Raw genomic sequence first — 12,951 nt, forward strand, 5'->3', positions numbered from 1 at the left:
CAGTAGCGTATATTGGGCATTGGTGTTTGGTGGCACAATAAACTTATTAAGTTTAAGAACTTAATAAGCTCTAGACAAGATGCTTGCTCAACAGCTATTAGCAGACACACCCACCTTTCTTTCACTCCCATGAGTAGTCACTTCCTTCACCCAGTCAGACTGCACAGCTCCATTCGTGTTGACTGCCCAGAGTCCACGAACACAGCCCTGCACCTCTAGCTACCAACAAGAATTCCACCTGGCCACACATACACAGCAAAAGGTAAGTAAGGACTTTAATCTCTTTGTTTTTTATCACATCTAGTCAGCTCGTTCAGTTTTTGATCACTTGTAAAACTGGTTCATGCTTTCCATCCGGTCAATTCTTATCTATCAGTTTGATAAGGCTGGGCAAAGACAAATGCGGCACCAAAAGAAACATTTGCAATGTACTTCTACCGTATGTACCAGTCTGAGTTAGTATCTTCTTAGGCTCAACACTTTTTAAACTGAGAGGAACTAACTGTAACAAACTGACATATCTGTATTAAAAAACGTTTGTTTCTTCCGCTCAGGATCAGGTTATTGTTAGAGGGCAGAGAAAAATACAGACGTAAAAAATAACTTGTGTTTGTACAGTGTGCACCACACCTAATAAAGGTGTACTCTTATCTCACAGTCATTACTTGCCTAGCTTACAGTGAATTAAAGGGAGAGTTGTAAGGAGGAGAGTAGAGAGTACTGTAAGTTTGTCCTTAAAGTGGATGTATCCACTTTCTTAGGACCTAAATTCCAAGTATGCATCACAGTAAGTAACCCCAATCTGGTGTTAGGATTATTGATTGAATCGGAGGATGAAACTGTCATACCACAAACTTTATAAGTCACTGCTCATGTAATTTCTCAACCCAAATACAAGAAACTAGCTGTGCTTTCTCAGCTAAATAAAAAAAAACAAGTTTCCTTACAACATGTCTCCCTGTCCTTCCTGATCTGATCCTGGGCCTGCAGCAACACAGATCAGCCCTCACAAGCAGCTACATTCCAGCAGCCTCTCCTGCCTCTGTTGGGACATGTCGCTTTACAGTTTTGGCCTGGAGCCACTCTCCTGCCACACCTGGAACAAAGACAGGACCCGTAAGTGAAACAGCAAACATAGAGTAGCACAAAAGTATGTGCAGTATTCCGTATTCTTTCTCCATAATTGATGGGATCAATACAGGGTGGGACCACATTCCCAATGCAGAATGTACATACATTTTCTCCCTTCTCTTATTACATTAATGTTGCCTGGAGAACCACGGGGAATCTGATTATCAATGCAGGAAATGGACTCAAAGAGCTTTACTACATGGATCTGTCTGTACTTCAGTTTTAGGATGTCTACTGCTGTTTTTGTACTTGGCATTACAGTTATTGTTAAACGCTGCAGTGCAGTGGGTTTGTTCTACACACTTTACGTCAAGCCGTTCTACATTTCAAGCAGGAACGGCCCCAGGGTTACCGCTTCTGTTGCCAAGAAATACTTTTTTGAAACCACTTTATTTTTAGTGTCAGTCAGTTAGTTAGTTGGTGGACTTTGGTCCATGACAAGGCCCAGTGTGGGCTAGCCAGACCCTCCTATGTAACGCTGTGGAGGAAGGTCTGGCAATGCGAGACTATCCACAATATAATTCCCATTTCCTATTGTTTCGTCATCTTCCCTGGTTGCAAAAAATAATGGCAATGGCCGTATCGCCAAACTCGAGGCTTTAAAACGGCATTCCCAATACACTGACCTTGGATAAGTACCTCATACAACCCCACTTCAAAAGATCCGAACTTTGAGCACAGGATTGCATTGAGCTAAATGCACGTGACAGCATGCTAACATGGCCCCAATGACAATGTTAACATGCAGGTACATTTTCCATGTTTGCCATCTTAGTTTAGAATGTTAGCATGATAATTTTTGCTAAGCAATTAGCATTAAACAAAAGTACAGCTGAGGTTGATGGGAAGGTTGTTAGTTTTGCAGTTGTTTGGTCATGAACCAAATTTGTTGACCTGATGATGAAGATAAAGATGGAAGTCAGAGGATCACAGAAGTTCTCCCTCTGGGGACAATAAATATCTGAACCAAAACGTCATGGCAATCCATCTAATTGCTGTTGATATATTTCAGTCGCAGGTGGACCAACCAACTAACAGACATTGCCATCCATTGCCAACCACACTGCTAGTCTAAATCTGTTAAGGATATTCATGGTCCACATACTGAGGATTTTGGTGACCCCTGAATTTAGAATTAGAATTATTATTTGGACACACGTTCCACTTGTATACAGTAAATATCAAAATCTAATGTGCAGTACTTTTGCTAATTTGCAGAGTACATTCCTTTTCCAATTTTAGCATGTTGTTTGAATGGTCACGAATGAAAACACTGAACTCCAATATGCGTGTGCGGGTATTGAGTGCTGTCCTGCTGATAATTTGTACTTCCCAGAGAATGAACTTAAATGTGGTGACCCACTGGCCTTTCCTCTATCGCCACCCGCAGACCATATTTCTAATCGCACACAACATAAAATCAAATGTAACTAGGTATATCACTATGGAATTCACTGAATGAACATTCATGCTCCTCAGAGGATCTCTTTTACCTCTTTACATGATCTTTCCACAAATAACTTTGCAAACATAGTAACTAATGGTGAGATTGCCATGGCATTTTTCTGTATATTGAAAAGATAAATCCTATTCATTATGTGACTGTACCTTTTCATTACACAAACTGTAACAGCCATGACAATTTCCCATTCAAACTCATCGGATGAAGACCATGCAATATTAATTACTTTTGGTTACAATGCCTAACATTTGTGCATGCATATTTCTTTACAGAGATTGCAGTGAGTCCTAACAACAATGTGGTAAACATCTACGAAAAGAACGGCAAAGAATGGGTCAAGATCCATGAGCTGACTGAGCACAGTGGACGAATCACAGGTACTGTAACTTATATCAGCCAACAATGACTGAAGGATAGATGGTATGTGACTTTTGACATCATATGAGTAAGAAAAAAAAGAAATATATAAACAACGGGGTCACCGCCCCAGGGATGCATTGACAGGACTGATCTTTTGGAGCCTGGAAAGCCCCAAGTTCACTGTGTGTCTGTTTTTTGTTGTTGTAATTGAATAAATTGATAATTTGTTACTGAAAGTTCATTCTTGATCTTGGGAATAGTGATTTGATAAAAAAACCACCTGGAAGCCTGTTGCAGAGCTTTTAGTCACATCTCAGTCTTCATCAGTGAATGGAGTTTTCTCACTTGTCATGGGCCCGCACACAGGCACTGGAAATGACGTATTGCAAAACACTTCCTTTGTCCACTATTTGGCACTAGAGAACAAACACTAATTAAACTGCAAGCAGCGCTGAACGGGCACTCACCCCTCCCAGAAAATAACTTGGGTATTAACCTACTAGAAAAAATAAAATCAGTGGACATGGAAACGTTAACCTTTACAATCAGAGATCACATACACAAATGGAATAAGATCTACCCCAAAGATAGAATCTGTAAAATAACATATCTCAATCTCAATCTAGTAAACATTGGAGAACCCCTTTTGCAATTATGTAAACACATAATGTAATCTGAAAACTGCTTCCCTGTGAAAAAAATAATGCAAATTGGGTATTCTGTCTATAATGGAGCGGAATGGAAATTTCTAAGTGACCCCAAACCTTTGACCGGTAGTGTATATATACTGTTAAAACACCATGGTAGAATTTTTCCCTCAGAGTTTTGGGTAATCCCTGTTAAAGATTGTCCCACCACAAAGCACTTAGTAATGCTACTTTTGAGTTCAAAATTAATTATTTGGCCACATGGTGGTATTAATATCCACAATTTAGTACACACATTTCTGTTTTAAGGAGGTCTGAATTAATGGAATTAAAGTGTTTTTGACATCTCAAGTAAAATATATGATTTGAAAGCAAAGGTAGAAAGCATTGCATCATTCATCCATCCTTTGACACTTGAATAGAGCTTCATAATTGTGTCCACAGGCATTGACTGGGCCCCAGAGTCCAACCGCATTGTAACATGTGCCTCTGACCGCAATGCCTACGTGTGGACTCTGAAGGATGGCGTTTGGAAGCCCACCTTGGTCCTGGTGCGCATCAACCGGGCAGCCACCTGTGTGAAGTGGTCACCACTGGAGAACAAGTTTGCCCTGGGCAGCGGGGCTCGCCTCATCTCTGTCTGCTACTTTGAGAAGGAGAACGACTGGTGAGCAATACGTGATCAAATCAAAACTATTCCTGTATGGTACATAACAATTATCTTGATATTGGTTTTAAAGGCCGAGATAATTGAGACTCAATAGTGTCCCCTAAGAATGATGATGTCTGTCAATTAGTGAACAAAAAAAGAGTCGGTAACGTGCAGGTACATGCAGGAGCGTACAGACATGCGCTGCAAATACAGAAAACACAACCAAATACAGAAACGTACTGCAGATACAGAAAACACAACCTAAAAACATGAACTGCAAATAGGCCTACAAAAAACACAAACAGCCGTAGGGACTTGACATTACCTCCTGGGCACTGACATCTCTCCATTTGTGCATGTATATGTCCTGTTGGTGCATGTGTGCCTGTGTGTAATGTAAAAATATAATTTCCCTTTGGGGATCATTAAAAGTATGTCTTCTTCTTCTTCTTCCTCCCTTTCAGGTGGCTGAGTAAACACATCAAGAAACCCATTTGCTCCACAGTCCTGAGTCTGGATTGGCATCCAAACAACATCCTACTGGCGGCTGGGTCTGCAGACTTCCACTGCAGGTGACAAAACTGCCAAAACTGAAATGTAAAGGCACAGAAGCAGACTGGTGTCATAGTTCTACAGACAGATACCTGAAGAACCACACTTGTAGCCTGAGCTCTGAGTAGCCTACCGGATTAAGCACACTAATCATGTTTATTAAAGATGCATCACTGAACCCCACTGTTGCACTGGGTGACATGTTCCTTCATTAACATGAACAAACCCACTGCAGTTTATTTTGAATGAATCCCACACACATCATCCTGCTGCCCCAAATACTCATTAAAGCATCCAATATGGTTTAAAGGTACTGTAGGTAGGATTGTGAAGATCCAGGACTTAGCCAAAGAATTTAAACATCGACAACTTCTCAGTCCCTCCCCCCTTTCGCTAAAGCCCAAAAGGTTCTCCTAAGCCCCTCCCCCCACAAAGGAGAATGAATGCGTGTGCCTGAGCAGTGATTGATACGCAGTTAGACAACCCCAGAACTGGCCCAGAACTTTGACAGAAAGTTAGTTTTATAAGTCTTTTAAGTTTTTTAAGTCTTACCTACTGCACCTTTAATCTGCAACATAATAAAACTACCGTGTCCAGCTGTATAGGAAATTACTAAGCCTTTTCTTATTTTATGAAACAATATATTTATGAGATGTTTTTAAAAGGTGAGGAACCAATGTGCTGGGGGAAACCAACAATGTGTACTGAGACACACACTTTTGGTTTTGGTCTTTTTGTGGGATTTCGTGGCTGTTCCTTTGGAGACAGGGTAGACTTGGCAACTGGCTCTTTGTTGAGAAGATCAAAATAGAGGTGTTAAGCCTGTCTGGCAACGTGATGGGGCCCCCCCTGCTTTTGTACAAGTGAGAATGGCGCAGTTATGCAGTTAATATCAATTAGTGGTGGGGACAATTTAAGGTAATCATAATAGGGGTAGGGATATATCCCCACCGTCCCTATTCTACCATAAATTATGCCCATGGGTGTGTGGTTGGGAGAGGGGAGGCAGTCAACCTACTGCTCCACTATCTACGTGGAGACACCGGAGGAGGCGACGGCTGAACAGCCTGACTCGGGACGTTAAAACTGAGCTTAAATAGTCGGAGCACTGAAGGATCAGACCCCAGCGCTGAATTTGAGTTGGTGCAGCAGCTTGTGGTGGACCCAGGTCTTAAAACAATATCAATATACATAAGCAGCAAGTCCAAATGTACATTAGGCAACCCAACATTGGTTCCCAAATCTGGCAAACTATAACAGAAATCAATTCTATGCTTGTCAGGGTTTTCTCAGCCTACATCAAGGACATCGAGGACAAGCCCGGACCTACTGCCTGGGGGGCCAAAATGCCTTTTGGGGAGGTGCTGATGGAACATAAGGACTGTGGAGGCTGGGTGCACAGTGTCTCCTTCTCCCCTGTGGGAGACCAGCTGGCCTGTGTGGCCCACAACAGCAGCATCACTGTGGTGGATGCCGCCCAGGCGAAGGAGTGAGTACATCTGCCAAGACACTAATGCAATCAGTATGATCGATATTAGTCCAATATTCACTATGGACTAGGACTATGGTTAACTGCTCCTCAGATCTCTGCAGGGTAAATCCAGACAGCTAGCTAGACTGTCTGTCCAATCTGAGTTTTCTGTTGCACGACTAAAACAACTTTTGAATGTACACATGTTCCACCAAAACAAGTTCCTTCCTGAGGCTATTTTTCAGAGGCACCGTGGCTCCATCCGGCGCTTAGCTCCGCCCAAGACGATTGTGATTGGTTAAAAGAAATGTCAATAAACCAGAGCACTTTTTTTCATCCCATCCCGGAATGCTATGTGGACTAGCCGGACCTTCCTTGGCAGCGCTGTGGAGGAAAGTCTGGCAAAGCGAGACTAGGTTGATATTAATATTCAGCAAGAGATAAAGTATCTCTTTAACTTTTGAATTAAAGATATAATATGTAATATTTTCTCATAAAATGTTGAAAAAAAGACTCCCTCTACCTCTCCTGCATCATATAACTTGGAATCCCTCTAGCTGCTATAACTTCAGACAAAACATGGGAAAAGTCCGAAACGCCAGATGATACGTTAGAGAGCAACTGTAAATCAATTAGCTAGCTAATGTTAGCTTGCTCGCTCGCTAACCAGTGAGCTGCCACCACAAATTCAATCTCACTAATTATGTGGGAAACACTGCGGATATTGGATTAGAATTACATGAATAAATGTTACTTATACAACGGGAATAAAACTTAATATAATTGCTCATCCGTGTAATCAAAAAGTTGATTGAAAGACCCTTATGGAGACCCCTAGCGGCAGAAAATGACAAACTGTACGTCCAAGGGGATCAATGACTAAATAACTCTAGACTAAATTACATTTCCAACATAAATCAGCTTCTTCAGCTAACTCACCAGGCCATGCAGCACTTCATGGCTCCAATTCCTGAACAACTTTTTAAGTTTTACAATATTGTTTTTTTTTATGTGTGATCCTGTAAGTAAGTCAATGTCATGGACATCTTTGGACATTATATCATGTACCTTTCTGACCTCTGTCCATCCAGGGTCACCCAGCTGACTACCGACCATCTGCCACTTCTGAGTGTGCTCTATGTCAGCCCCACTGAGCTTGTTGCTGCGGTAACTATCACCTTCTCTGTGTGTGTGTGTGTGTGTGTGTGTGTGTGTGTGTGTGTGTGTGTGTGTGTGTGTGTGTGTGTGTGTGTGTGTGTGTGTGTGTGTGTATGAAGATGAAGACATGATCAACTTCTGTACTTAATATACCTATTTTAAAGCTGCAATAATGAATATCTGTATCTAACTATAAAGCATGGAATCTGTGTATGTGTGTGTGTGTGTGTGTGTGTGTGTGTGTGTGTGTATGAAGATGAAGACATGATCAACTTCTGTACTTAATATACCTATTTTAAAGCTGCAATAATGAATATCTGTATCTAACTATAAAGCATGGAATCTGTGTATGTGTGTGTGTGTGTGTGTGTGTGTGTGTGTGTGTGTGTGTGTGTGTGTGTGTATGAAGATGAAGACATGATCAACTTCTGTACTTAATATACCTATTTTAAAGCTGCAATAATGAATATCTGTATCTAACTATAAAGCATGGAATCTGTGTATGTGTGTGTGTGTGTGTGTGTGTGTGTGTGTGTGTGTGTGTGTGTGTGTGTGTGTGTGTGTGTGTGTGTGTGTGTGTTTGTGCATGTCCAGCAACTCCATGCATAAGTTCTTAAGATGAAGACATGATCAACTTCTGTACTTAATATACCTATTTTAAAGCTGCAATAATGACTGTATGTAATGTATGTACAATACAGGCCAAAAGTTTGTACACACCTTCTCATTCAATGTGTGTCTTTATTTTCATGACTATTTACATTGTAGATTCTCACTGAAGGCATCAAAACTATGAATGAACACTATCAAAATGGAATTATGTACTTAACAAAAAAGTGTGAAATAACTGAAAACATGTCTTATATTTTAGATTCCTCAAAGTAGCCACCCTTTGCTTTTTTTGATAACTCTGCAAACCCTTGGTGTTCTCTCAATGAGCTTCATGAGGTAGTCACCTGAAATGGTTTTACCTTCACAGGTGTGCTTTGTCAGGGTTAATTAGTGGAATTTTTTCCCTTATTAATAAAAAAGCAAAGGGTGGCTACTTTGAAGAATCTAAAATATAAGACATGTTTTCAGTTATTTCACACTTTTTTGATAAGTACATAATTCCATATGTGTTCATTCATAGTTTTGATGCCTTCAGTGAGAATCTACAATGTAAATAGTCATGAAAATAAAAAGGAAACACATTGAATGAGAAGGTGTGTCCAAACTTTTGGCCTGTACTGTATGTGTGTATGTGTGTGTGTGTGTGTGTGTGTGTGTATGTAGGTTGTCAAATTGTTTAATGCAGCTTCAAGGACCCATGTACAGTCATAATTCAGTTGAATATTGATATGATTCTTTGTACTGAACTGTTCTGTCAGGGCCATGACTGTTGCCCGTACCAGTTCACCTATAAGGGTCCAGGTGCTCTGGAGTTTGTGAAGAAGCTGGACATCCCCAAGCAGACCTCTAAGGCCAGCATGTCAGCCATGCAACACTTCCGCAACCTGGACAAGAAGGCCACTGATGAGGAGAGCAATGAGATGGGCAACCTGCACCAGAACAGCATCACGTAAAGCCCACTGCAGCTTCCCTTTAAAATAGCATCATAACCTCTACTAGTATACCAAGGAGGTTATGGACTTGTAGTGCGTTCCATTTACCTCGGAATTCGGAAGCCAGAGCTGGGAATGCTGTCACACCCGAGTTGAATGCGGTCCATTTACAAGTCTGATTTTCATTGTTGTCATTAGCTCTAGCCAGGTTAGCCATTGTTAGCAATACCAGTTTATAACAATTAACGCATTACGCTGTTTTTAGTGCATACAAACAGCTCAACAACATGTCTACAGATAGAAGATGGACAGCGCTGTGTGTATGACTGATTTATTGAGACACAAATAAGACAGAAGTGCTAATAACTGTATGTTAGTACAGCTTTCACTGCTGTTGATGCACGGGGCAGCCATGTTGGATTTTTAGCTCGGGGTACTTGGTGGTTGTCCGAGTTCCGAGGTCAAAAATCCGAGGGTCAGGGGGCGTGTTTTCGACTTTGACGTCGGAAAATCCGACTTCCGAGGACAAATGGAACGCACTTGTAGAGATCTTCAACAGGGGGTCCTCATAGTCACTGCAGCAAATTAATGTTAATGTTTTTTCAAAAATAAGATGTCTTAACATAAATACAACATATTATTAGCAAATATAAATCAGCCTATTTGTGAAAAATGTATGATAAGCATACTGGCCTATAGGTAAGGTAGTCACTAAGGCCATCCACAGATACAGGTAATAAATCCTTATAACTGTGCCACATGTAGGTTTAACATTAAATAAAAAATTTATAAAATGATGCCAACAATTACTATTTTAATAGCTTAATATTCTATCCACTAAAGAGGAATGTATAAAGGCTTTAGGCCACGCACAAGTTATTGTACCCCCTGTTTAAAGCTTGTATCATGTGGATGCAACAGTAATGTTGTCATTACTTAGAATTCCTCATGAGGGAGACAGAAACTACCGCTATAGCTTTAATATGCAAATTAATTACATACAATATATGTAGTAGGTGGTCCCTAATCTGTATGTCTCAGTTAAAGGGTCCTTGGCTTAAAAAACGTTGAAGACCCCTGGACTAAAGGACAAGTGGAAACATTTTGTGTATCTGGACCAGATAGCACCACCATGTGGTCACTTTATGGTTGGTTCATAACTCCTCAAATATCTGGTTTAAAAGCAAAATCCCAGATTTTCTTAGCCTAGTGTCTAAGGCCATAACTGAATGGGCATGATTCTGACTCTTGAAATTGTGCACAGTTGATCAGTAATATTTCCAGGGGAGATGTGGAAATTCTCCAAAAATCATGTACTTATCCGAGGTTACTACATGTGTTTTGTTGCTGTGTGTGTAAAACTCTTGATGAGCTCTGGGTGTCTCCAGAAATCACTCTTTTATTACATATTACAGTTTTTCTCAATCGCTTTGGCACAATCGTCGAATGACTACTAAACTTCGTCAAACTATATGACTATTATATATATATATATATATATATATGCAAAAAGTTTTTTCCTCATTGCATTGCAAGGGAGGATATCAGCTGTGAGGTCGATAAAATGTTGTGGCCTTTGGCCAGACAGAGAGGAGGTGATACATTTGAAGCATATTTCCTTTTTGAACAACCGTTCCTGATAATTTGGCTGTTTTCTTTTTTCTTTTCTGTACAAGCTTTATGTATTTACAGTTGGCTGGCGTGTACATACATTGAGCAAGTATAGTGTGTGCCATGGCTGACATGAATACTATTCAGCTGCCTAAATATACAATGTTAGCAGCTGGACAATATTACAGAGAGTAACTATCACACGTTTAGAGTCCACTGTCATTTGACAAGATGTCTTTACATTTTGACTGGCTTGGCCTAAGCAATGATAAAGGAACAATTTGTTTAGGTGGCAATGATGTATTCATTAATGGATTTATTTACATTTGAAGTTAAGTTGGAGTTAATTATTTTTCAGGTCACATAGAGCGATGTGCTGAATGTACCATGTGGTGGGAGGATTGTAGAGTTTTGACAACTGTAAGTTTGTTTTAGTAAATGTGCCAAAGCGATTGAGAAAAACTGTAACTACAATGTAAAACCTCTACAGTTCAGCTTTGGTGAGCCTTGTTTTTGTGTGTGTGTGTGTGTGTGTGTGTGTGTGTGTGTGTGTGTGTGTGTGTGTGTGTGTGTGTGTGTGTGTGTGTGTGTGTGTGTGTGTGTGTGTGTGTGTGTGTGTGTGTGTGTGTGTTGTGTCCTGCAGGCAGCTGTGTGTTGTATCTGGGAAGAAAGCCAAAGTGGAGAAGTACAGCAGTGTGGGTCTGGATGGAGCCATTGTGATCTGGGATTTTAAGGTACACGTCAAACTCTGTCTACCATGCAAACATGGAACTGTGATAAAGTAAACATTAACCCTTTAAGGCATTTTGATTAGAAGTTATTTATTGTAAGTGAAGGTGTATATTCTGCAGATATTCACATACATAAAGTTATCCGATTCCTTTGATGGAAATGAGTCAATTTGAAAATATAATGGAAAGTTTAACAAAATGTATTGTCTCTGACAACATATAGACCATGAGATGTAGTTCAAAGCTAAAAAACAAACTGGTAGGTGGAACTTGAGTTAATTTTGACAAATGCCAAACATATGGTTATTAAGCACTGGTAATATTGGAAACTACTTTTTCCTATGTCAAGAATAAAGCTTCCCAATCACTGACAGAAAGTATGTTTTGACACATTTCACCTTCCCTGACACATACTATAGTATACCTCCAATGTATTCATGTCATTCTTATCATAGTTATGGTTGTGCCAGTTCAATCATAAATAATAAATTATTATAGGAGCACACTGATTTATCTGATTTCCATTTCCCCAAAACATCAACAATGAGTTTGGAGGAAATTCAGTGACTTGGATGGACTGTAACAGTCGATGAAGTAGCACTTCAGTCAGATTTGACATACACAAAATTCAATTGGACCCACTTAGGGCAAAACAATTTTTGAGTGATGGTTGGAAATGCGTTTCCTGAATAATGTAATTCAAGAGATCATGATAGACAAACTGTTTTACAGAGGCGTTTTCATGTTGCTGACATTCTGATGGAAGCACGGATTAAATGTTCAGTATTGCATGCCTGCTACCAGCTGCAACCATAGGCGTAATTTACAGAGGGGGGATGGGGGGATTACAACAACCAATAATTAAAACTGGCCAGTGCAACCCACCCCAAAAACCTATTATAATTTCCTTTACATAAATAAAGACATTTGCACCATAAATTGATGCAGAAAAGGCACAAATTGTTGCAGAAAAATTCACCGGAATGCTGAAAATGAAGTATTTGACACTCAAAATTTAAATTTTGTTCAAAAGTGGAGATCTCAACCCCCCCTTATGTTGAACCATAAGTTACGCCCTTGGCTGCAACGCAAACATATTGCTACATAATCTACTGCTATCTGCCTTCAAAATACCAAATCAATACAACTATGTAGCATCAAGTCTAACATGTTTGTACTCTCATTGTGCAGCACTGAGACACCACAGAGTGTCAGTCTTTGAGGCGTCAGAGGCTGAAGAGACCAACGCACCCTGCCGCAGCTAAACCTACGGAACTACTGATGTGCTTTTGAGTAACTGGAAACCAATGGGAGCCCATGTGCTTTGCGAAACTTGTCATTAAAAAAATTCATTTGAATAAATAAAGAGGAGATTTACAGGCCAGACGGTGCACTGTAATGACTTGTTCTTCACGTTCACGTTTATGTTTTGTACTCAGCAGTCTTGTAGTCCTTAAAACCGGTCTCAAGACCACTTTTTGAAGGTCTGGGTCTCGGATCGGAATGACCGCATTTGTACTCGGTGAAAAATAAAGATGTGATTTCTTGTGATTTTACATGTCTTTTATGTAGATTTAAACTTTGGAGCTTCTGGCTTTAACAAGGTCTCATTCTATAACAGATTTGTTGTTG

General features: G+C 40.2%; 2 protein-coding genes across 5 annotated transcripts in view; one reads left to right on the forward strand and one right to left on the reverse strand.

The window, feature by feature from the left end:
- Nucleotides 1–12,951, reverse strand: part of LOC120575010 (glucose-6-phosphatase-like) — a 71,081-nt gene that overhangs the window by 10,749 nt on the left and 47,381 nt on the right. For 3 of the 4 annotated variants that reach the window (XM_039825572.1, XM_039825570.1, XM_039825573.1), the window contains exon 1: nucleotides 115–220. The exons of the other annotated variant lie outside the window; for it this stretch is intronic. The gene's annotated coding sequence lies outside the window, so the exon portion shown is untranslated. Of the gene's footprint in view, nucleotides 1–114; nucleotides 221–12,951 lie in introns of those variants that run through there. 4 annotated transcript variants of the gene reach the window in all.
- zgc:86896 (uncharacterized protein LOC415190 homolog) lies at nucleotides 121–12,705 on the forward strand. Its single transcript, XM_039825574.1, has 10 exons — nucleotides 121–262; nucleotides 991–1,116; nucleotides 2,866–2,970; nucleotides 4,045–4,267; nucleotides 4,717–4,824; nucleotides 6,087–6,293; nucleotides 7,367–7,442; nucleotides 8,804–8,994; nucleotides 11,232–11,322; nucleotides 12,511–12,705. Exons 2-10 carry the CDS (start codon nucleotides 1,053–1,055, stop codon nucleotides 12,514–12,516), a joined length of 1,071 nt encoding a protein of 356 aa, XP_039681508.1. The 5' UTR covers nucleotides 121–262; nucleotides 991–1,052; the 3' UTR covers nucleotides 12,517–12,705.

Source organism: Perca fluviatilis, chromosome 15, assembly GCF_010015445.1.
Source record: "Perca fluviatilis chromosome 15, GENO_Pfluv_1.0, whole genome shotgun sequence".
NCBI classification, from domain to species: Eukaryota; Metazoa; Chordata; class Actinopteri; order Perciformes; family Percidae; genus Perca; species Perca fluviatilis.

What these genes read in the sequence shown, in the direction of transcription:
- zgc:86896 (XM_039825574.1), top strand. Translation starts at nt 1,053, where the DNA reads ATGTCGCTTTACAGTTTTGGCCTGGAGCCACTCTCCTGCCACACCTGG. An exon ending in TTTGAGAAGGAGAACGACTG is followed by an intron (nt 4,268 to 4,716) that starts GTGAGCAATACG and finishes CCTCCCTTTCAG; the next exon opens with GTGGCTGAGTAAACACATCA. An exon ending in TCTGCAGACTTCCACTGCAG is followed by an intron (nt 4,825 to 6,086) that starts GTGACAAAACTG and finishes TATGCTTGTCAG; the next exon opens with GGTTTTCTCAGCCTACATCA.